At 51.7% G+C, this 24,152-nt stretch overlaps 8 protein-coding genes across 8 annotated transcripts; 2 read left to right on the top strand and 6 right to left on the bottom strand.

Moving 5' to 3' along the window:
* Positions 1–1,783: 1,783 nt before the first annotated feature.
* On the top strand, positions 1,784–9,358 carry ABOM_007332 (uncharacterized protein; the record flags this gene model as incomplete). Its single annotated transcript, XM_022534461.1, has 4 exons — positions 1,784–2,629; positions 2,677–7,732; positions 7,791–7,915; positions 7,991–9,358. 4 exons carry the CDS (start codon positions 1,784–1,786, stop codon positions 9,356–9,358), a joined length of 7,395 nt encoding a protein of 2,464 aa, XP_022387784.1.
* Positions 9,359–9,742: 384 nt separating this feature from the next.
* ABOM_007331 (putative mitochondrial carrier protein) lies at positions 9,743–10,945 on the bottom strand (the record flags this gene model as incomplete). Its single annotated transcript, XM_022534460.1, has 2 exons — positions 9,743–10,518; positions 10,642–10,945. The coding sequence occupies 2 exons, from the start codon at positions 10,943–10,945 to the stop codon at positions 9,743–9,745; spliced, it is 1,080 nt and encodes a 359-aa protein (XP_022387783.1).
* Positions 10,946–11,447: 502 nt separating this feature from the next.
* ABOM_007330 (putative eukaryotic translation initiation factor 3 subunit EifCh) lies at positions 11,448–12,774 on the bottom strand (the record flags this gene model as incomplete). Its single annotated transcript, XM_022534459.1, has 4 exons — positions 11,448–12,027; positions 12,123–12,592; positions 12,667–12,706; positions 12,767–12,774. 4 exons carry the CDS (start codon positions 12,772–12,774, stop codon positions 11,448–11,450), a joined length of 1,098 nt encoding a protein of 365 aa, XP_022387782.1.
* Positions 12,775–13,253: 479 nt separating this feature from the next.
* On the top strand, positions 13,254–14,215 carry ABOM_007329 (arylformamidase; the record flags this gene model as incomplete). The annotated part of the gene is made up of 2 exons (XM_022534458.1): positions 13,254–13,351; positions 13,429–14,215. The coding sequence occupies 2 exons, from the start codon at positions 13,254–13,256 to the stop codon at positions 14,213–14,215; spliced, it is 885 nt and encodes a 294-aa protein (XP_022387813.1).
* A 529-nt stretch (positions 14,216–14,744) lies between these two features.
* ABOM_007328 (casein kinase II subunit beta) lies at positions 14,745–15,710 on the bottom strand (the record flags this gene model as incomplete). Its single annotated transcript, XM_022534457.1, has 2 exons — positions 14,745–15,236; positions 15,294–15,710. 2 exons carry the CDS (start codon positions 15,708–15,710, stop codon positions 14,745–14,747), a joined length of 909 nt encoding a protein of 302 aa, XP_022387814.1.
* A 1,210-nt stretch (positions 15,711–16,920) lies between these two features.
* Positions 16,921–18,752, bottom strand: ABOM_007327 (uncharacterized protein; the record flags this gene model as incomplete). Its single annotated transcript, XM_022534456.1, has 3 exons — positions 16,921–17,537; positions 17,588–18,519; positions 18,562–18,752. 3 exons carry the CDS (start codon positions 18,750–18,752, stop codon positions 16,921–16,923), a joined length of 1,740 nt encoding a protein of 579 aa, XP_022387777.1.
* Positions 18,753–19,559: 807 nt separating this feature from the next.
* Positions 19,560–21,129, bottom strand: cbhC (putative cellobiohydrolase; the record flags this gene model as incomplete). Its single annotated transcript, XM_022534455.1, has 6 exons — positions 19,560–19,604; positions 19,659–19,900; positions 19,977–20,234; positions 20,301–20,438; positions 20,532–20,779; positions 20,843–21,129. 6 exons carry the CDS (start codon positions 21,127–21,129, stop codon positions 19,560–19,562), a joined length of 1,218 nt encoding a protein of 405 aa, XP_022387778.1.
* Positions 21,130–22,270: 1,141 nt separating this feature from the next.
* Positions 22,271–22,893, bottom strand: ABOM_007325 (uncharacterized protein; the record flags this gene model as incomplete). Its single annotated transcript, XM_022534454.1, has 2 exons — positions 22,271–22,639; positions 22,696–22,893. The coding sequence occupies 2 exons, from the start codon at positions 22,891–22,893 to the stop codon at positions 22,271–22,273; spliced, it is 567 nt and encodes a 188-aa protein (XP_022387809.1).
* Between the last annotated feature and the right edge of the window lie 1,259 nt (positions 22,894–24,152).

Below are 24,152 nucleotides of genomic sequence, written 5' to 3'. Positions count from 1 at the left end.
TTTTCTCCTCCTTACCCGAGGTTCTGGCTGCTTTTCGAAGGCTGTATGGAATTGGCCTCCTGCTGCCCGAAGACTTTTGGCTCCATAATTGTGCAGTGGTTGTTTCACGGGTGAGCGATTGTTACAGTAAATCTCCTCCATTGTTTTGATTGTTGGTCCCTGGTTGTGGCCTCGTAGCCTGAGTCCAATTTATTCAGTTTTAGCAGTTTTAGTAAGAAGTACTACACTTGACTCGGTAAGGGCAGTTCTCTTAGTAGTCTCTTCTAACTAGTAGTTCTTCAATGCGAGGTCATAACACACTTGGTTTCGTTCTTTTTCGAGAAATCTCAGTTTCTTTCCTGCAGCATATTGATGGGATTTCTACCATATTCCCTTCAATCTACATCTTTGAACGGGACCAATCATTGAATGGGTATAACAGTTCCTCCTCCCACCAGGGAATAAGGTAGAGTAGTTCCTGTGCAATCCTCCAACCTCCCCAAGGTGAACCACGGAACCGATCATCTCTACTTTTAGCTTCCTTGGACCGGAACACTAGGGACTGATCTGTTGTTCCCTTGGGAACCCCACTTTAATGGGACAACAGACGCTCTATCCGAAGGTATGTAAGTACGATGCAATGAGAGTGACTCGATCTGCTAACGTACATATCCTACTGGCCATTAAGGCATAAAAGAGACATATATACCTAATCTAGATCGCACTCGAGTGTCAGTGCTTTCACCACCATTTGTTGTTCGTTGTACACCAGTGCCCATAATATCCGCCGAGAAGGAGGGGTGGAATCTTTATCGATAGGACCGTCGACTCACATTCCCCCGGTCTCTGCGTGCAATCCCATCGCGTGTGTAAGTGGCCTGTGCCTGCGTGACTTCTCACCTTGCATCTTTTTTCCCTTTACTCCTGTTCAACCAGCTGGTTTATGACTGAAAATAATTGCTAATTTTAATGCACCAAATCCAGTTAGAGACTTCTGCCTTGACCACCTTGACTCAGTTTGGTTGGCTCATACGCCCAGCCACCGTTTTACTATCTGACCCGTCGGGGATCAAAGATACTATCGCATACAATTCTTCCGTACCACGCAGATCAACGCGCAACACAAGTTATTATTTCAAGGTAAAAAAGTATAATCTTAAAAATTAACAGAGAAAAATTTTTTTTTCCCTGCGCAACCGCCGCTGACTTGCTGATGTATGTACCAAAACTAGTTCACATTCCTAGCTGTCCATCACATACCCATTCGCCCAATCCTATCTGTGATCCAGGGACTGATCTTCAGCAACATTGCTCTCCTTTCCTCCTTTCCCACCGCCTCGTGGTCATGAGCTCTATGACCTCTTTTTCGCTCCCAGTTTCTTCCTACTGCTAAACTCTCTCTTTCATTTCTGCATACACTTTTCCCTTGCACCTCAAACACGCTATCTAATGCCGTATGCTCTCTGATTGTCCACGGCTTTTGTCGCAAATCTAGTTGGCTGTCCGTTGGTATACCGATCGCGCTAACATTTGCATCGTGTGACCAGCTTTGGTTACAAGCATTATATTCTAGTGGAAACTTTTTTATCTTAGTCTTTTTTATTTTTCTTTCCTTTCTTTCCTTCATTCTTTGTTCCCGCCGTTTACGCAGTCCGTTGCTGCTACGTTCCCCACGATCTAACCCAGAACTTCAATATTCTTCTGGAACCAGCGACAGCCTCAATTGAGGCCGGAAGTTCTTGATATCCATGCGCCTCGCATAGTTGAGTCGACCACCGTGCAAACACTGGTCCGTTACCCCAGTATGGAAAGTATGCGCATTGTTCGCCATGATGGACTCGACGTCGGCTCCCAGAAGCCTCTATACTCCCATTATTGTTTAGTCAACAATGAGCAGAAAAATGAATACCCAGTCCAGTCACGAATACCCGGACACAATGAGCGATTCTCCAAAACAGCTCTGGCTCTGGAGATAGAGCTCCATACACCAAACCCTCGGCCCTACGGTCAACCCCCTCCATCCTATGACGATGCTATCAAAGACTTGCCTCCAGATTACTCTATGCTTTCGCCGTTGGCCAAACAGAAAAACCTGTGTGGTGACTGCACGCCCTCGATAGGAACAAAAGATCCGACGGCTAGATCTAAGTCCCCTCTGGTCGATTTAGACCATCCGTTTGGTATACGGGAACATAAAGGCGCGGGCAAGAAGAAGAAAGCAAAACAAGCCGCGCAACAACAGAGTACCCCGCCACCGAATGATGATGGTGATAAAAGCCCACCCCCCGATGAAAACCAGAGTGGTGGGGATGGGGGAAGCAACGCAGGTGGGTCGGGTGATGGGGATGGGGGCAACGGTGGTGATGGCGGAGACGACGATGGTTGGGGAGATGCATGGAATACAACCAGCAATAAAAAAGAGAAGAAGAAGAAAAAAGAGGAAGAAGAGCGTCTAGCTAAGGAAGAAGAGGAACGGAAGGCTAAAGAGGAGGAGGAGAAAAAGGCCGCAGACGAAGCGGCAGCAGCCGAAGCAGCGGTTAATGCTAATAGCAATGATCTTAGCTGGGCAAACGATGGTAGTGGGAATGGCGATGATTCGTGGGCGGACTTTGCGCCGGCAGGAAAGAAGAAGAACAAAAAGAAGGACCAAGTACGATTTCCCTTTGATGTAGAGTATCATCACTAATTCCTTCATAGGGTGCTACTCTGATTGACACCGATCCCCCCTCCAATTCCTTTCAGGATATTAATTTAGGTGGCAATACATCTCCACCAAACCTAAGCCTAGACCCCCTTGGAGGCAAATCTACTGGCGGGGGTCTGGATCTTGGCGGATGGGATAAGAGTTGGAATACAGGGAGTAAATGGGGTCTCGACTCTCTTGGTGGCATGAACGGGGACAAAGCGCAGAATACCAACCCGTGGTCATTTGGCTCAGCGGCTGATCCTTTGAATGCTTCAGTCGGATTTGGCTTTGGCTTTGGAGCTCCTCCTGGTCCTAGCAATGGAGATATCGGGGCACAAGAAAAGAAGGATAACTGGGGCTTCCTGGATACTACAAAGAAGACCGAACCAGAGCCGGAAATGGCTGATGACGATGATTGGGGCTGGGGTGTCTCAACTAAGAAGAAAGATAAGAAAAAGAAGAACGGTGCTATTCTCGAGGGGTCGGAACCAGTAGTCGAGGACCCCCCAGTAGTCGCAGATCCACTGCCGGAGCCCATTCATGAGGAGAAAAAGGAGGAGGATGACTGGACAGGCTGGAATGTCCCCACAAAGGAGAAGAAAACGAAGAAGGGCAACGATGCAGCAGAGCCCGAGCCCGAGCCAGTGCTTGAACCCGAGCCCGCACCGGAACCAGTACCAGAGTCTAAACTGCCTGATGATCCACTCTATAATAATTGGGACACACTATCATCTAAAGACCGAAAGAAGCGAGAGAAGTCTCTTGTCAAGAAAGGTCTTCCCATACCTGGTAAAGACTTTGAATGGCCACCACGTACGCCATCTGCGCCTGTCGAAGAGCCCGAGCCAGAACACCAACCGGAACCCGAGCCTGAACCAACGCCTGAGCCTGAACCAGAGCCACCAGCTGAACCTCAACCGGAGCCAGCCCCAGAGCCAGAGCTCACAGCAGCCCCAGAGCCAGAACCAGCGTTTGAAGCTAAGCTGCCAGATGACCCGCTCTATAATAACTGGGACAATCTTTCATCAAAAGATAGGAAGAAACGCGAGAAGTCGTTGATGAAGAAAGGTCTCCCAATTCCCGGGAAAGACTTTGAGTGGCCTCCGTCTGTACCTGCACCTGCACCCGCACCTGCACCTGCAGCGGAAGAGCCAGCTCCAGAACTGGAACACCAACCAGAGCCAGAACCTGTTGTTGAGCCAGAACCGGAACCTGCGGCTGCACCCGAACCGGAGGCAACACCCGAACCGGAGCCAGTAGCTGAGCCAGAACCACAGCCTGTGCCCGAAGCCAAACTGCCAGACGATCCACTTTACAATAATTGGGATGATCTTTCATCTAAGGACCGGAAAAAGCGCGAGAAGTCATTGATTAAGAAAGGCCTCCCAATTCCTGGCAAGGATTTCCCATGGCCACCGCCTCCGCCACCAGAGCCTGTATTAGAGGAGCCAGCAGCAGAACCAATAGTAGAAGTGCCTGAACCAGTGGTGGAGCCAGAGCCAGAGCCAGAGCCGGCACCAGAACCAGAGCCAGTACTTGAGCCTGAACCTGAACCTGAACCTGAGCCCGCACCTGAGCCAGAACCACAACCTGTGCCCGAAGCTAAACTACCGGATGATCCGCTCTACAACAATTGGGACGATCTTTCATCTAAGGATCGGAAGAAGCGCGAGAAATCATTGATGAAAAAGGGTCTACCAATTCCTGGCAAGGACTTCGACTGGCCACCAGCTCCACCGCTAGAGCTTGTAGTAGAAGAGCCCGTGCAGGAGTCCGTGCAGGAGCCAGAGCCAGAGCCAGAACCGGTACTTGAACCTGAACCTGAACCTGAACCTGAACTTACACCTGAGCCTGAGCCTCAAGCTGAGTTTGAACTGGAACCGGAACCGGAATCAGCAGCCAAAGCTCCATCACTGCCAGAAGACCCGCTCTATAATAACTGGGATGACCTCTCGTCTAAGGACCGGAAAAAGCGTGAGAAATCGCTGATGAAGAAGGGTCTACCAATTCCTGGCAAGGATTTTGACTGGCCACCAGCTCCACCGCCAGAGCTTGTGGTAGAAGAGCCTGTGCAGGAGCCAGAGCCAGAGCCAGAGCCAGAGCCAGAGCCAGAGCCAGAGCCAGAGCCAGAGCCAGAGCCAGAGCCGGTATTTGAACCTGAACCTGAACCTACACCTGAACCTGAGCCTGAGCCTGAGTCTGAGCCTCAAGCTGCGTTTGAACCGGAATTAGCAGCCAAGGCTCCATCACTGCCAGATGATCCGCTCTATAATAACTGGGATGACCTCTCGTCTAAGGACCGGAAAAAGCGTGAGAAATCGCTGATAAAGAAGGGTCTGCCTATTCCAGGTAAGGATTTTGACTGGCCACCACCTCCACCACCGGAGCCGGCGGTGGAAGAACCCGTACAAGAGCCAGCCCCAGAACCGGAACCGGTAATTGAACCTGAACCTGTGCCTGAACCTGCGCCCGAGCCCGAGCCCGAGCCTCAAGCTGAGTTTGAACTGGAACCAGAACCGGAACCAGCACTCAAGACTCCATCACTGCCAGATGACCCGCTTTATAATAACTGGGACGAGCTCCCATCCAAGGACCGGAAAAAGCGTGAGAAGTCGCTGATAAAGAAGGGTCTGCCTGTTCCGGGTAAGGATTTTGACTGGCCACCTCCTCCGCCGCCGGAGCCATTGGTGGAGGAGCCCGTGCAAGATCCAGCACCAGAACCAGCACCAGCACTAGAGCCAGAGCCAGTACCGGAAGCTGAACCAGAACCGGAGCCTGTTCCTGAACCTGTCCCTGAAGAGCCCGAGCCTCAAGCTGAGCTTGAACCGGAACCACAACCGGAACCTCAGGACACTACTCCGTCACTGCCAGATGACCCACTCTACAATAACTGGGATGGCCTCTCCTCCAAGGATCGAAAGAAGCGAGAGAAATCATTAATAAAGAAAGGGTTGCCTATTCCTGGCAGGGATTTCGAGTGGCCGCCACAAGTGGTACCTGTAGCAGAGGAACCTGTACAAGAACCAGAGCCAGAGGTAATTCCTGAACCGATCACCGAAGAGCCAGTTGATGATAGTTGGGGCATCTGGGCTCCTCAAAAAGATAAGAAGTCCAAGAAGAGCAAGATTAATGATGAACCTCCACCGCCGGCGCCCACTCCACCTTCTCTGGGATTATCGCCTGAACCCGACGCGTTTGACAGTATACCAGAGGAGCCTCTCTGGGATGACTTTAACACAGTGCCTTCTAAAGAGAAGGGCTTTGTTGCGGAGGAGACGCCGTCGAAGCCAGCTAGAGGATTCTGGGCAAGCTTTGGAGCAGCTGCGATGGGAATGCCTAAGGCCACTAAAAAGAGGTCGGCAGAAAAGCCAAAATTCACCGAGCAAATGAAAGAGCCGGAGCCCCAGCCCGACCAGGATGATCTGCTTATTGACGTAGGGGATGTGCCGAGAGAGGCTGGTGCGGCTGACGCGGCTGACGCGCCAGTCGCAGAAGTCGCAGAACCTCAGCCAACCGCGCCGCCAACAAAGACACCTGTTGTCACCTCCAAGACCAAGTCATCAACCAAGAACTCTGTCGCAGAGCGCATTAAGGTCCTTGAAGAGAAAAAGAAAGAAAAGTCCAAGGGAAAGTCGGCAGAAAAATCAAAAGCGAAGGAAGTGCCGCCACCAGTAGAGGAACCTCCGCAGGAGCCTGCGCCGGAGCCAGAACCAGAACCAGAACCAGTCATAGAAAGAAGGATCTTACGAGACACTGTACCAGGAAGCTTTCCAGACGCTTTTGACGACGATTTCGATGACCTCCCACCCCCTGCCCCAGAACCACCCGCAGAGCCCGAGCCGGAAATACAGCCTGAGCCTGAGCCTGAACCTCAACCTGAGCCAGAACCACAAAGGCAGCCAGAAGTCGAGCCTGAGCCAGTAGCATTGTCCAAAAAGGTCAAGAAGAAAGACAAGAAGAAATCAAAGACTGTTGTTCCTGAGCCTCAGCCGCCTGCTCCAGAGCCTCCGGTACCTGAACTACCAACAGAGCCAGAACCAGAGCCTGCGCCGGAGCCCGCGCCACCAGAAGAGGTTGTGCCTGTGGCTGAACCTGAGCCGGAGTCAGTTCCTGAACCAGAGCCCGTACTACTACCCAAGGCAGAAAAGAAAAAGAGGAAGGTTAAGACTGTTGCGCCGCAACCCGCACCAGAACCCGAACCGGAGCCGGAGCCGATACCCTCACCCAAAGTCGAAAAGAAGAAAAAGAAGGCCAAGGTGGTTGAGCCCCAACCTGTGCCCGAACCAGAGCCAGAGCCAGAACTTGTGCGAGCGCTTGATCCCGAACCTGAACCCGAGCCTGCCCCTGTCAATGTGCCGGAGCCCGAGCCCGAGCCAGCGTTTGAGCCCGCTGAGCCACCTGCCCCAGAGCCTGAGAAACCCATGAAGAAAGTCAGGAAAAGTAGAAGGTCAGTGCCAGTACCAGAACCACCACCAGCTCCTTTTGCAGAAGCCCCAGTGGCCGATGCTCCAGAGGAAGCTGCTGGGGGTCCTCCGACACCGCCACCCGAACCAGTTGCGCCGGAGCGAGGGGCAAGGAAGGAGCGTCCGCGCGTTGAACGTGCACCTGGTAGCACGTCTTGGGATATGTGGGGTGCTGCAGCCCCGCCGAGGAGGTCAGATCATAGGGAAGAGAGGCATAGAAGAAGGGAGCAATCACCTTCGGGAATGGGAAGATCAAAGTCCACTAGGCACTCAAGGCCACGGGAGCCGGAGGACGAGGTAGAGCGATCGCTGGAACCCGAGGACGACAGGCCACGGGAACCTGCACACGGTCGGGCTGCGGCATTCTCGAATTTCATTTTCGGCGCACCACCTCCGCCTACCAGAACAAAATCTAGCAGGAGGCATGGCGAGAATGCTCCAAGGCACACGTCACGGCGCCCGCCTGTGGATATGGATGACACTGGATTTCCATCGCCGCCACCGGATGAGCAGTTGGAGATACCTGATAAGGCTGCCCGCATGATGGGTGCTCCTCCATCTGGGTCAAGACGGGAGAGACCGCGTGGCACGCGGAAGAGATCCAGTATGGCCCTCTATATTCGCCTTACTCTTTGTTAAGTTTACTAACACGATTTTCGTAGGCGCTCGTGATCCATATGCTATCGACGATGAAGAAATCGTCATGGTCAATCCGGATGATACTGACGGCGAGCCCCAGGCTCCCTCTAGAGAGTCGCGACATTCAGAACGACGGTCAAGGAAGAAGGTAAGAGAGCAGCACCACCTGCGACCGATACCCAAACCAGTGGGAACAAGAGCTAATGTCGCTTTCATAATTTAGTCACGATCACGGCAGGGAGACCTCCAGGAGGATGCTGTTATGGTCGATGCAGACCCAGCCCAGCAAAGTCCAGACATTGTTTCCGGACCCGATGACATGGCATTTGTGGAGGCTCCGAGGGAACGGCGTTTAAGACGATCAAACACCGCGCCCAAGAAACAAGAGACTGGTGGTCTCATGGGGTTGATCGGGACATTGCGTCAACACATCCGCCCTGAACTGCCTGAACGTCAAAAGTCTAGGTCTTACCGAGACGAGGATGCCCGGTACATGACGGAGCCAGAGCGAGAAGACGCTCGGCGCCAAAGACGGGACGAGAGGAGAAGACGTGCAATGAGACCGGACCCTGACCATGAGGGCTATGCTACCGATGCTGGACCGGCAATGGCTGTCCCCGAAATTCAGATAGAAGATGTCGATGCTAGGAGAGAGGCGCGCAGAGCACGACGCGCTTCTCGACAAGGCGACGTCGATCCGTATCGAGACAGTGAGTTCCAAGAAGCTGAAGAACGCCGAGCAAGACGACGGGAAAGGCAAAGGGCCCGCGAGCAGGAGATGCAAGAAATGCAACTCCGAGAGGAAGAGGAGAGAGCACAGCGACGCCGGGAGGAGAAGATGGCTCGCCGGGCTGCTCGTGAAGAGCGCCGTGCGCGGGAGGAGCAAGAAGCTCGAGAGGCGGAAGCGCAGGCACAAGAAGCCCGAAAGGCGGAGGCCCGCGAAGCCAAGGCTGCCGAACGCCGTGAACGGAGGCGGCAGCAAAGGGAGGCAGGCATGTACGAGAACCCTGACTACGACCCAAGATCCAGAAAGCGGCACTCGCATATGGATGATAGAGCCGCTAGGGACTTCTACATGCAGGGCGGGGACCCGGACAGAGCCTATCGTTCTCATCGTCATGAAGACGACGGTGAACACGCTAGACGCCGAAGGTCCAGGGCGCCTGAGGAGATGAGACCTCCCCCGATGATGCCTGGACAGCGCAAAGATAAGACCTCGTCTTGGGTTAATTCTCAAGCAAGTGACCCCCCGGAACCACCGCCGGTTGTGCCAACTATGTTGGACATGCCGCCTGGTCCGGGAGAGCCCATAGATGGGGCGCACTCAATCTCATCGGACGAGGAGGCCCGACGCGACCTACGTCGTAAGGCAAGAAGACGGGCTAGATACCCCGGCCTCACCGATCAGGAGATTGAAGAGGTGCGCGCTAGGAAACACGCGGCTCGGAGGTCTGAGAGAGGACAGAAGAGTAGCTCCGGCAGTGCAGACTATGAGCGAGACCGTGGAATGAGATATGACCGCTACGACCAACCACCTCCTAGCTCCGGAGGGAAGCTGCCCAACTGGTTTAAGAAACTTACCAGCTTTTAGAGGTACGCTTCACAAGAGAGAACCTGCTTGATGAGCAGGGCTATATTCGACAGCGAGATGTGATGCCAGAGGAATGTTCCTTCTCCCTCGGTGCATTTGATGATTGGAACGACGCAATGACTATACACCAGAAATGTTGGGAATGAAACTTGATATTGAGCTTGCATGCGTTGATGACTTGTTCAGCAGCCTTTTTTTGCTTACGAAGTTGTCTCTTGACTGAGATTATGTACACCTGATGCATGTATGATAACTGATGAGTATAACCGAAGATCTCTCTTCTCGACGAGTTAACGTCACTGAAATGAAAATGAAAATGAAAAATATAATTCTTCACGATCTATCATACCGGCCCTCCATCTATTCCAACCATAGAAACCACCTTCACAACACTCCATCTTCATCAGCTTCCTTTCTCCTCTTCCCCAAATACATCCTCCCCCCCTCATACATCCCCAGATAAATGCTCATCCCAAAAGCCGACCAAACCGACCTCAACGCACCCCCCCGAAACAAGCCCCGAATGCCCTCTTCCCTCCACAATTTCCTCCCAACCGCCAACGTCCCCGTCACCTTCCTAACCGTCTCCTCCGTACCCTTCACCTCCTCCCCGCCAGCTCCCAACATGACCCTCGTCTTGACAACATCAATCGGCGTCGTCACAACCGAAGCCACAGTCCCAGCCACGCCAGCCGCAACGCCCGTCAACACCGCCCTCTCAAGCACCCCAACCTCACTACCTCGTCCATTACCACCCCCATTGCCTCCCCTCCAAGAAACAAGCCACGCCCTCACCCCCTCAAAAACCGGAAAATGCAATCCCGTAAAGGGCAAATTCCGGCCCACAAGCGCCGTATACCCACTCCAGAGCCGCCAAGGCCGGTGTCTGAATTTCGCCAGCACGTGGATGGTTGCGCTTTGCCTGGTTGTTGTGGACTTCATGTTCAGGACTTGGGCGTTCTGCTTTAGTACTTCGGCTGGGGTGAGGATTGCGCAGGAGACCATTTCGCCGAGGGAGGAGGCGAGAGCGTGGATTAGGGGTGTTGGGAGGGGGTGTGTGAAGGGGAGGGGGTTTGGGGGATGGGATTGGGATTGGTATTGCGTGGAGGAGTGGGTTAGCATGCGTTTGGTGGTTTCGTAGGTTGTGAAGAATGCTCCTGCTTTGGTTTTTTTGGGGTTAGTTTTGGGTGTGGTCTTGGGTCGAGGGTGGGTTTATGGATGTGATTTAAATCTTATATGTGTGTGTGTATGGGGGTGGTGATGGTAAGGTGGAAGAGACGTACATGACGGCACAGTCGCCAGTACAACGCTCCATACACCTTGGTATAGGCCCCGGAAGAGGACGTCTCGTTTTATAGCGCCTGCTGCGTCTTTGTAGAGGTGGTTGTAGTTTGGTGATTGGATGCGCGTTTTGAGTGTGTCCATTGGGTACACTAGGAAGTCGACCGTTACGGCTGCTATGGCACCGGCCTTTGTTTGCTTGTTAGCTGGTTCAATGGAGGGTTGTGTTTGGTTTCGTTGGAGGTTGCTACTGTAGGAGTTGGAGTTGGGGGTGTGATGTCTATATAGTGTGTATACATAGGGCATGGTGTTCTGCTTGGACCTGGACTTACAACCCAGATGTCGAGGCTACTGTTATCCATTCTAGAGACTCCGGGTATGTAGATTGAAATTGAGGAAATATCTATAAACAACTAGTGGAAGAACTGCAGAACAGAAAAGAATTATTGACTTGGATCGTCACGATAAACAGGATCTTATCTAATCGGTTATCGATGCCATGATGAGGTCATTGTACTTATCAGCATCACGTGTGGCAGGCATGCCCTAGCAAGATTAGGGCATACCCCATCCATTCATCAGTTGTTGTTAGGACTTGCGCAGGATAAATGGATACGAAAGGTTGGAGATGGGTGAGGTAGGTAGGAACCAAGACAGTCATATCCCGTAACTCTATTCGTCACTGGAATAAACAAACAGACATATTAACAGTCAGATACAGAATTTTCCCTCCCTACGCCGTAAGGTCATGCATGCAATTCCCAGAATCCCCAGTTGAGACAAATCATCATCAGTCACCTCCTCTCCTCTATTTGGCGGTCTCTCCGGGCAGCAGGTTTCCCTTGACCGCGAACATCTTACCCGTTGTCGCCGAAACGAAGCTGTCGATCTGGCGCGAGTACTGCTCCACCTGCCGGGTGTTGAGCATAGTCTCGAGGCGACTGGGCTCCTGGGGAAGCTTGAACAGACGCTGGTACTCATCCTCGGGCAGGAGAGGCTGCTTGAGGGCCGCGCGGCTGGCGTTCTCGGCCTTGCGCTTGGCTTGCCAGGCGGTGATCTTGGCCTGCTCACGGGCAAGCGAACGCTGGTAGTACTGGAAGTTGTTGGTCTCAGTGTGGTGGGTCTCGATGCTGTCCAGGAGAAGGTCGCAGTTCTTCTCGAGGAAGGGGTCGATGCTGAGAGACAGGTTGTCGTAGTTGGGGGCAAGAACGCTGTCCTTGACGAAGGGGCCCTTCTCCAGAGAGGCCAGAGAGGGGGGAAGGTCGGTAGGAGTGGACTGGATAGGGCACTGGAGCTGGTGGATGAAAGAGGTGATCAGGTGAGAGTTGCGGATTTCAACTGGAAGCTCAACGAAGATGTCCTGGTGTCTCAGGGTGGACTTTTGGAGCCTGGAAAAAGTTAGCATGCCATTCAAGACCACCTCGAGCACACGTATAGCCTGGTATAGCAGACTAAACTATGCCAAACGCGGGAGAAAACGTACTCCTCAGAGGTGAACTTGTTCTCCTTGAAAGCAGTCATGAACTTAGAAGACAGGCGGAAGGCCCGCAGACTAAGGCTTCCCTGGGCACTGCGGCTGACATCGTGCACAAGAGCGACTGTCCGCTCGTTCATCTCCTTCTGGTAAAAGAACTGGTTCTCGATCACGTTCATGTTGACGAAGTTACCCATGTTCGCGCTGGTGTACCAACCGACGTTGTTCGCATCGACGTTGACCTCCCGAAGCATGCGGATCATCTCAGCCTGGTAAGCCATGTTGGCCTTCGCACGAGGGGCAGCAGCAGCCGGGTTAGGGGCGGCGTTGTCGAAGTGCGAGTCGGCGGGCATCTCAACGACCGGGAATGGGAAAGAGTTCGTGATCTCTAGGGTACCGTCCACGTCCATACCGACGATCGAACCGGTCGCAGTCGTCGGGAAAGATTGACCGGCGTGCTTGATGATCTTCATGACCACCTATATGCGAACTTTGTAAGCATTACTGTCGCCGTGAAAATAGCGGGGGTGATTTTTCGCGGTCATTATCGTACCAAGGCATCGACCTTGACGGCCGTGAGGGGGACTTCTTTCCTAGTGTAATCATTAGCAGCCATTCTAAGGAAACGATTTACGGCCAGCAACAAGACTTACTCCGCCATGTTGGATGTGCTGCCCAGGTATATGTTCGACGGCGACAATGGGATGACAGTCGGCGGCGATGGTTTGTGTGGATTGAATTCATCAATTTCCCACCGCCTAGCGCCCGATGGGGCTTAGCGCGCCAAGACCCTCACGGGATCAGTCTGGACAACTTTGGGAACAACAACAACAACATCGGCCTTTCAACACTAGTCTGCCATGCGAATATGTCTTGAAAGAATAGAGTTCCGTGGGCGCATATTCTCTGATAATGGCCACAGTCTACCACCCCACAATCTCCCTGTATTGTCGCAGGTTGAGCTTATCGACCAGGATACTCCCTAGTTGCTCCGCCGAACATCACTCCTACTAACTAGTACTACTAAGCAGCCACTCCCCTTCATCGAAGACTAACAAGCGGTTCCCCTCATTACCCTCTCTTCCCTATCATACTCCCTTGGGAACTAACAGTAACATTCATCGCAAACAATCAATAAAAATGCCCACCGAAACCTTCAACTACGGCGAAGACCATGCCCTCCAAACAGTGACGGTGACCACCTTATCAGAGACACGGGACACAAAATACTGGATAATGTACATACTTCTCAATCTACAATCTACCACATACTATACGTCTACTATCAATAGTCCTACTAATCGTATCAACCTAGCTTGATCCACGGCGGCGCCTGGCGCGACCCAAACATAGACGCCATCAACTTCGCCAACCCCGCCATATCCACCCTCACCAGCTCCCCAGAATACTCTCACATCTTGCCGCACATCACTGCATTCGCATCCATTTCCTACCGTCTCAGCCCCCATCCGGACCACCCCCAGGACCAGTCCAGCGCCAATCCGCGAGAATACCGCAGTTCCAAACACCCCGACCATATCAACGACGTGCAAGCGGCCATCGCCTTCCTGCAACACAAGTATGACTTCGAAGACCGGTATATACTCGTCGGCCACAGCTGTGGCGCTACGTTGGCGTTCCAGTCGGTGATGGGCCGGTTTAATGCTGGCATATCGCACGGTCCGCTAGTGGTGGTGGGCTTGGCGGGGATATACGACCTGAAGTTACTCCGGGATACTCACAAGGAGATCCCAGCGTATCAGGAGATCGTGGAGGGGGCTTTTGGGGATGATGCGGCTGCGTGGGACGCTGTGTCTCCCGCCGTGGTTAAAGGGGCTGATGGTGTTGAGGGTGGCTGGACGGCTGGGCGGTGGGCGATCCTGGCGTACTCGTCTAAGGATTTGCTTGTGGATCTTCCGCAGCAGGAGGCTATGGATGCTTTTCTTCGGGCTGGGTGGTCCAATGCGCAGTCTGAGGGCTGTCCGAGATCTGTTGCGCTGATGCCTCTAGAAGGTGAGCACGATGAATGCTGGGAGAAGGGAGAAGGGCTCGCGGAGGCTATTAGTTTTGCTATTGAGAAGCACTTGGGAGGGAGCCCGTGAAGAGCCTGAAGAGTCTTAATCACCTGTTTAACGAAGCTTCCCGTTTATGATAGTTTGACCTCCAATGGGCCTCTACAAAAATGTAAATCGTTCAATGAAGTGCATAGTACGGGAATGGTAATTGCATGGGCAATTCATATTACGTTTCCCGAAGGTGAATTATGTGTTATGAAACTAGTAAACATCAGAAGAAAAGAAATTAGACCAGCCATTTTCAAAGCTTCAAACGCCCACCGGTGCTCGTCATCATAAATTCAGAGTACAGAGAACTGGGTGAAAGAAACCGTTCGTATGCCCACCGTTGGAGAACAGCAAGCCATAACGAAACGACAGAAGAACATGTCATAGAAGGGAAAGCCCCAGTCGAAAGGTGCAGGCAAGCATTTCGGATAGAAGAGGACGGGATATGGGATGATTTATGCGATAAGAAGAGGGATGATTCGTGGGTCAAGAGCAGTCAAGGTCAAGGCATGGTGAGCATTGGTATCGTCAAAACGAGATAGAACATTAGAAATCGAAGAATGGTCACTCAAATGCCCATATCCATACGGCCGGAGGCAGCATCTCCCGCAAGCCGCTCCTTCGGATCAAAGCCCTGATCTTCGTCCTCGTCATCCTCGTCATCCTCTACTTCTTCGTCTTCGACGTACTTGACTTCCATCCCAGCATCACGAAGGCGCGTCTTCATGTCCTCGCGGTACTGATCCTGCCAGCGAGCTAGCGCAGCAGCAGCGTGAACTTTGAATCCGTAAATACGAGGCTCGTAACGGCTGGTGCTCTTTTCAGGGACCAAGCCTGGGTAGACCTGGAAAAGCATGCTGGGGAAAGAAGCTCCAAAATAGGCACCGTCGATTGAAGCATGGCGAGAAGACTTGGGGTTGTAAAGGTCTTCGCATTTGGGGCAGTAAAGTCTGACAGTGCTCATGTTCGGGATGTCATGCTGGCCCATAGGCAGAAGTGGCTGACCTTCACACATAACACGGGGGCATTTGCCGAAGTCGCCCTTCTTGTACTTGTCGACCTAGACCTCAGTTAGAGAGGTATACTACTGTGGTGGCATTCTCAACTTAGTACATACCATCTTAGCAAGACCACGAGTGGTGACAATGTATCTTGCATGGACAAGTCCATAGAGATGACGTGCTGACTTTTCAATCTGTTCGCGTAGGTCGTCATCCGCATCCAGATCAAACACATCAGTCACCAGATCCAGCGCATACTGATAGTATGGCACCTCAGTGTTAAGACCAGTAAGGTTAAAGCGATCGGTCAAATATTCCTCATCGATTTCGCAGAAGTACTCGTTTCCACGAGAGGAGATGAACTGTGTGCCCCAGTTAGCTGTGTTGTCAGAAATCGGTGGCAGGTAAACAGGGTGTCTCTGCTCAGCGGAGCGAAGCGTAGGTTCGGTTCTAAAGTAGTTGGGAACAACAGAAGGTGGAGGCGGAGTGCTAGACAGCTTTAACTGCTGCTGACTGGGCGAGGGAGACGCCATCTTTAGAATGCAGACGCAGAGAGGTGAGGTAATTCCTGGAACTGTGAAGTCGAGCGGAAGTGGCATCGCTTCCCGAAAAACGGGAATGTGTTCCTCCTTCCAATGTACGGCCCCTCCAGCTGCCACTGCCAATGCCACTGCATTTTCCAGTATCATCATGCACCTTCCTCCACCTACAACCAAGTCGCAATCCCCCGCCCAGTCGCACATTGGCGCAATCGACGGAACATTAGGGAAAGACTCACCCAATCTCTCCAGTAACTGGTATAGTCACTATCAGTCTCACTGTTGAAGTCCTCCATCATTTTGCCAGTGTTTCGTTAAAGAAAAGGGCAAGAGTTTCTGTTTCGAGTTTCTGGATCTAAAGGTAAGATTATTTTCTTGACTTTGCCTGTAGCAGTTGCTGAGAGATAACTGGGTCAGACCCAGAGCAGGAGAGCCCTCAGAACCACACAGCTGGAATAATCTTCCTTGGAGACTCCACGGTCACAGCTCGAGTAATAGTATAGAGAAACGTCAAGGGTCGCAGGATTCTTGAGTGGTTGTAGTGTGTGTCTCTTCCGCACGCCGTTCCTACTGTTATCAGCGGATTATCCTCTACGGGATTAGCGCGGGGTTGGCGGTGAGGTTATTGTCCGTGCTTTTGATCACCGCCTTTGTGGTGATCTGGGGTACGATGTATCGGGCATCACCCTGCCACCAGGTAGACGGGGCGACGTTGTTCAACATGACTGAAATCTTGCCAATTGAGCTGTCAAGCATGTCATGGCTACAATTACAATCCACCGTCTAATCTTACAGCAGTTTGCTAGATAGAGCACGGATCTATTCAGTGGTTTCTACATGCTACTATGTACCTCAGCTGGTTAGAGATGTACTGCATTTAAACACCAGATTATTGCCATCAGCTACGGTTAATGGACTTCCTATCCTAGGCTGGGACGCTATCTGAGTGCCATATCGCAAACTTGCAGCTGAGAGACGCCACCTCGTGAGAATCGGACCCTCCTACGTCGATAAACAAGATACTTTAAGGGGATAATACTACTTATCTTTCGAATTGAGTTTCCTAATTAGGCTATCTAGTAAAGAGAGCTTATTGGGGCTTCGGACATTTGACATTTCAGAATCATCTCCAAGTATCAGGAACTCTTCTAGACTATCTAATTGGGCTAGCGGCTCCTACTCTATCCCCCGAGTCTGGCGGTGTTCATTCCTGGACGGACTCTGTCTCTGTTTGCTGCGATAAAGACATCGTAATCTCCGTGTCTCCATAGAAGAGAGAATAACTGGAACCGCCTTTTAACACGTACTCGCGCTGTTCTCCTTGGGAGCTGCAAGAACCGTTCAAGCCCTGTTTTGGGACGGGAGTAACGAGGGGCTCGTTCCCCTGAATTCGGGGGTCAAGAGACTGCTTGAACTTCTCGGAGTCAACCTCACTGTATATCCTGCTAAGGTCATATGGCTCACATACATCTGTATCTCGCTGTGCTTCAGAGACAGGTCGGACTCGGTCGGATAATGGACAATGTGTTTTGGCGGCCCGCTTGTTCGTGCTCAGATCGCTCGCATCTCGTTTAGATGAAACGTTTTTCTGTGAATGGAATTGCACCTGTATGACTCGATCATGGAGTGCACCACAGTCTATACCAATCCGTCCACCTAGGACAACAAAAACGCCCCATGCGTTCGACGAGATAGCGCGCTCCAGCTCCAGCTCTGTATACTCCAGCTTAGTGTCTGCGAATGAGCCATCATAATCTGCAGTTGCCTGGATGGCCTCTTCTTGCAGTCGATAGTATTCGATGAGGCTCCTCAACTTGGACCCTTCACGGTGTTAGCAACACATTTTAGTGATTTGACAGGTGACAACATACAATGTTTGCTTTCCTTGAGGTGATAGAACGCTAGTGCCGTAGTGGGAAGAGAGGCCGCGGGGATAGGCATTGGTGATCCTTCCTGGTCATACATCTGTATTGGAAGGACACGCTGGCTGAGGAAGGCGATTTTGGAGTTCCGGAGGATTCTCTCAAAATTGCCCATCTGGACCTCGAAGCGATCCACCTTGGTTTCGACTCTATCCAGCCTGTCTTCAAATCGATCCGCCTTGGCTTCTACTCTGCTCATCCTGGCTTCCAGTTGATCCACCTTGGCCTCAACCCCTTCCATTCTGGCTCCTAGCTGATCAACCTTGGCTTCGACCCCTTCCACTCTGACTCCTAGCTGATCAACCTTGGCGTCGACCTCTTCCACTCTGACTCCTAGTCGATCCACCTTGGTCTCAACTCTATCGAAGCGGTTCTCCATGTGCGTAAACCGTTTGTTGACATTGTTGAATTCTTCTTTCATATCCATCTCCAAGGTATGGAACTTGGCATCCACACGATCAAATCGCTCCTTGAAACTCTGGAACTCTCGCTTAATATCTTGATCACGAGCTGCGAGGTCCTTTTGTACTCGATGAAATTGCGGTCGAATGATACCTTTATGGAACTTGACCATCTCCTGGACCAAGTTCTTGTGTAACGCCTCTGTTCGCTGGGCCGTAGTGTCATCTAAACGTTGAGCTAAAAAGCCTTGTAACTCATTGGACCGTTGAAGCAGAGTCTCATCAATTCGTCTCGTCAGGGTTTGCTGGAACTCGTTGTTTCGTTGAATGAGGGTGGTATCCAGCTCGTTGGTGCGTTGGAGCATAGCTTGATGTATTTGGTTCGACCGCTGGACGAGTGACTCCTCTAACTGGTTCGAGCGATGGACAAGCGACTCCTCTAGCTGTTGCGATCGTTGGACGAGTGGCTCCTCTAACTGGCTCGAGCGTTGAAGCAAGGTTTCCTATAACTCTGTGGACCACCTGTCCATGGTCTCGTCGATCCGTCTGGTCAAGGTATCGTGTAGCTCATTGTTCTGCTGAAACAGGGTGCGCTGCAAGTTGTCCACTCGCGTGTTCAAGGACTCCTGTAGGTTGTCGACGCGCTGGTTGATGTTCTGGTTGAGGCCATCAAACTGCTGCCGCATCATTGCAGCCAAAGTTGTGATCTCCATGGTTAGTTTGCGGCTGTTATAATACGGGAATAGTGTAGGAGGAGGCTTATAAGAAGAAGTTGGTGGTGGTGGTGGTGATAATAATGATGAGGCAGAAGAAGAGGTATGTTGTACGTTATCCTTTGAAGGTCCAGGTAAAGAAAGCAGAGGCCCTTTAAATAATCCTCTAGGTGACAATGGCAACCCGGCTAGAATTGGCCAGTGAATACGGTAAGCATAAACCTCTTTGTCTCGCCATTCACTCAGTAGGATTTACATTGCTTCATGCAGTGATTGACAGTGTGTTCCACTTGTGGGTGGTGTGGATAGAATGATTCAACGAACGAAAAGCCTTAAATCACTAAAGTACCTGATATAGCAAAGTCTCCATTAGTATCCATACTATTGTTTGCATTCGTGGCCCTCTTCTACCTCCTCTACCTTCTCGTAAATGGCTCCCCATGTTCTGCGTAACAGTCAACTGTACCTACATATCTTACCACCCTAGGCACTGGTTCGTAGTTTATTAACTACTATCTTCCAGCGTCCAGTCTACAGACCGTCTACACTATATAAAGTGCCAAGCGTGTCACATTTAGACCCAATCCACATATCTTCAATTTCCCCTTTCTGATATACGACAGACCAAGTAATAGAACCTACTACCACCAGCTCTCTTTATTTACAGAATCCCCTTTATCAAACCCAAGCAAAACCATCCTAGCGTGTCCCTAGCGACTATTGCACTCCTATACACACACACACACACATCCCAGAATGATCAACCTCGGTATCTCATAAGTTAACTATAACCCGCCAGATCCCATCTTACAAAGAAGGATTGGCGTTCTCAACCAGCTGCTCGAAATAAGCCTGCAGAGTGATATTAGCATCGTGTTGTCAAATATACTCTGCAGAAGCACTCACCTGGAACCAAGTACCAGCCTCAGGAGCAGGCGTCAGGGCATCAGAATATCCGCAGTGCGCATCGTAGCGCTCGGCAGAGGTATCGGAGGTGCCGTCACTCTCGCCACCGGGCTTGATCCAGACGAAAGCGTCGACGAGCTCATCGCCTGTCTCGGTGGTAGGACGCACACCGAACCCGGTGTTCTTCACGTTGCACCAGTCGCCCCATTGGCTCTGGCCGGTGGGTTGGTTACCGTTGCGGCCTGTGTGTGTGCGTGCGTGGATTTGTTAGCGGATTCCAGGCAATCAATGCACAGGGATAAATGCGGAGGACCATACCTGTGTCAACGATGAAGTGAGCGTCGAAGCCAGCGCTCTTGAGCTGCGGGGCGAAGTTGTTGATGTAGGTCTTCTCGTCGCAGACCTGGCTGCCCTGCGTGTACGAAGGGCATGTGTCAATGGACCAGGCGTTGTAGTTTGCGACGTTGGTGGCCAGACCGCGCACGGCGGCGGGGGACCCTGCGTTCTTGTACACGGAGGCGTACAGCTCCGCTGCGGGGCCGATGTTGGCGGGCCAGCCGAGCCATCCTGCGTGGCCTGTGTTGAGCGTGTTAGGTTGGGGGTCTGAGAGTACTTATTGTCTGGGGGAGGGGGGGTGCGCACCGGCATCAAGATACATGGCAACGTTGGGCAGGTTCAACTGCGTAAGGGCGTAGTCGGTACATTCCAGATAGGCATCTTGGGCGTTGGCGCACTTTTGCACGTCCAGGTTGGTGACCAGGTTGGCCAAGCTGTCGGGCTCTGGTGGATGTTAGTGGGCTGTGTTGTTTGTTTCCAGTCGTATCACATTTAGTTCGCTTCGCTGGGGGAGAGATGTGTGGAGTATATACTCACCGATAACCAGGATGATCTGCGTATCCGAGTACTTCTCCACCTGCTCCCGGATGGAATCAATATACGCCTTGTACTTCTCGACACCCCCGTCGCTGATCAGGAACTCCCCGTTACTGGCCAACGCCGCACAGTCCCGGTCAGGTAAGTCGTAAACGACGAAGATACCCGCTGTGTTCGCTCCGGCGTCGTTCTGGCTCTTGATATCTTCGAGGAAGTCGCCCATTGTGGGGACTTTTGCTGTTGTGTCACTGGGGGGGTTGTCTGTTAGCGACTGTTTTGGTTTTAACTCTATGGAAAGATATCAATCATACAGCCAGTGGAAAGAGGGAACGTTGGCTGCAGCGCTGGCCTTCTCAGCCAGCGAGCCGGTCATGGATGGAATAGCAAGGCTCTCCACCTCGGACTTGTAGTACGGGTTCACGTAGAGGTCATATCCCTGGAACGGGTTTCCGCCGGCGGTTGCGGTGGGAGCAGGGGATTCTGACGCCGGAACGGACGACGAAGGAGACGGGGTGGCGCCCGCCTGGGGGAGAGCCCTGGCAGCGGAGAAGAGCAAGGGCGACAGAGCCCACAGGGCCTGCACGTTGAAGGTATGCATAATGAGCAGACGGAGTAACTTGTTATCCACGATACTCTGGAGATAGTGAACTGGGGTGCTGAGACCTGGACTGCTACGGGCCACCGAGTCCCATTTATAGGATGCATTTCTCCGTCTAAATGCATGTTATGCAGAGGAATTGCCGAAAACTAGTGGGACGTAATTCGGCTAAAGGCAAATGTCCCCGGGTCTTCTATTCAGGCATCCTGTTTCAACCCTTTCATTTCAGATGCAGGTGTTGTTGTCCCTTCCGCAGCCAAGACGGAAGGCCCCGTACCAGAAACGGAGCGGAGTGGGTGATCGTCATTACATCGGCATTTCTCAGGGCTTAGTGTGATTGTTTATTGCATGTACCTGGCAGGTGGAGGAACTTGCAATTGCAAATTGAGCATATGCTGCACGGACTCATGTAAATAGGCTATGTATGGCTCAGACGCACTGGTTGGTTACTACGTGGCGTGGTCTTGTATACTAAAGTGTTGCACTTTTATTAGCTTACGACGGACGATATCAAGATATTGCCTGTATATCTCCATCCCCCAGACAGAAGTATCCTCCCCCGTGTCTTCCGCGGCTCTACAGAGTCCGAGCCAAAATCCGTACTAGTTAAGGATCATACGTCGTTTCACTATTCTGAGTGGATTGGCTAGATGTATTCCGCCGCTGGAGTAAAACTGGTGCCCTACGTACCGGAGCTGAACCCTATTGAAGACTTTTTCGCCGAACTGAAGGTCTTAATTAGGCGTAGTTGGATCTACTACGAAGAAACCCCCAACATGGGATTTATTTCTTTTCTTGAATGGTGGATTGATAAGGTTGGTGCTAAAGAGGGTGCTAGAGGACAGAACCCCCCCGGCCATACTTTAAATTCCAAGGCAGTATATGCAAATTTTAGCCTCGTTTGCTTAGCCAGCTTTGTAAACAACACATACCTTCGTTTTCCCCTGCGCTGTTCCTCAATATGCTCTTCTAACAGGATGAATTAGCCTTTTTGAGAAGCAAAAGATCCCGGACGTGTTTAGAACGTGAAACGTGCGCGCGCGAGACAAGCATAGAAGCATGTGAGGAGAGAATAAAGAGTACAGCGGCTATTTACTGGATCATAGACGTAGCGATGCCGAAGCCAAGGGTCTTACCACCCTCATCCACGTTCAGCACGTACACTTCCGCTTTGAAATCCGTGCACTGCCTGTCCCATGTCTAACGACTTGCGGAACATCTCAACGCCCATACACACCGTCCTGGCCGTCCCACTCATACCCACGATCTCTACTTTGTCGCCGATCCGGATCACACCGCGCTCCACACGGCCCGTGGCATGGTGGCCACGATCAGCAGTTGGGAATGTTTCTTCCACTGGCACCAAGAACGGCCCAGTCACTGCTTGCTCTGGCTCCGTGATGTACGCGTCCAGCGCCTGGTGCGCCGAGCTCTTGATAATCGGCACGTCATTGCCCGGGTAGTCGTACGTACGCAGCAGCTCGCGCACTTTCGTCTCCACCTGCTTGAGCTGTTGGTCATCAACCATGTCGCACTTGTTCAGAAACACGACGACGTGCGCCACACCCGCTTGCCCGTGGCTGACACGACCAGGATGGCGCCGTCCATCTGCACTTCACCGCTGATTATGTTCTTGATGTGATCAGCGTACTCAGGGCAGTCGACGTGACCATAACAGCGCGTCTTGGTCTCATACTCGATGTGAGCGGCCCGGATGGTGGCACCATGGACTTTCTTCTCGGGCGTGCTGTCAAATCTCCCCATAACTCATAGTTATAGTAGCCAATGTCCTAGTGATGGCAGCCGTCAGGGTCGTCTTACCATGATCAGTTTGACCAATGGTACCAATGTTGAGATAGGGCTTGCTACGCGCAGACATACTACCGGTATTTGATATAGTATTGATGGCCAGAACAATCGTGTTTTAGGACAATAGGGAGGGGAGATCGCTCCATGCCAGAGGCAGGTGCGGGGCAGATTTCTCTCTTTACATTTTGTTCTGTGTCGATCTCTCAGGGACCGTGCAGCACAATCTGAAGAGGACATGGCCTGCTTTGTCTGTGCACACATAAGGTGCCAGTACGGCTACCACAGGTAAGGAGAATAAATTCAACACAGTCAGCGTACGAGCAGAACGACCTGCATTTTCTTAGTTCGGTCTTAGGATATAGTCGGGGTATTTCCTCGAGGATGGAGGTACAGACATTCATCCAGTCAGATCTAATCTCAATCAGTTAAACTCGGGAAGATCCGTCAGCCTATGTGGGGGTGTACAGTTCAGCCATTGGAATAAACAAGACGCACATTCTCCTACCAGAGTGAGTGAGGCCTCTACAGCAGGAGAGCAGCTTTCTTTGGCATATCGTAAAAGGAATGACCGTAAACAAGTAGACAAAGACTGGGAGTTCCTCAACGAGACTGAAGAAGTTGAACTCCAAACATCTCCCGTTTCATGTACAGGACTGTCATCCCGGAAATCTACATAATTTCTCCGTCTCACGATGATCAACTGAGTATTTCCGGAACAATGCATCCAGGGCCACTACAACCCATGTATTTAGGCTTTGCGGATCGCCGTTTGAGATTTGATTGTGGAGGTATCCTCGGTCCGTGAGTTGTGGTATCGCTGTGCCGCCAAGATGCGGAGTTGTTTCTGCAGGAAACTATACAATTACTATGGACACGGTTGAGTCGGTTCGACGGCCCGAGTTCCCGTGGGGAAGGTTCGTCGCTCTGGATCTTGAATTTGCGCATTATATACCCCGTACCGTGTTTCAGGTTATGGATTTAAGTGACAGCTACGAGGTGGTGGAAGATACCCTCATAACTAGGATATATCTATACTGTATCTTCCTTTCCGTTGTGTTTCAGTCACTTTTCTGCAATGCATATCGTTGGTCTGCGAAGCGAATGTTATGGAAGGGTATTATTGGTAACTACATTGTACATACTAGTATCATCCAAGGTCAAACTTCATTGCAGTCGTTGATAGAGCAAACTCCTGTATACAAGGAGCCACCGGT

The sequence above is a fragment of the Aspergillus bombycis genome (assembly GCF_001792695.1).
Source record: "Aspergillus bombycis strain NRRL26010 chromosome Unknown contig00060, whole genome shotgun sequence".
NCBI lineage: Eukaryota > Fungi > Ascomycota > Eurotiomycetes > Eurotiales > Aspergillaceae > Aspergillus > Aspergillus bombycis.
The sequence above is the reverse complement of the archived record's forward strand: the minus strand, read 5'-3'. Positions and strand labels throughout refer to the sequence as shown.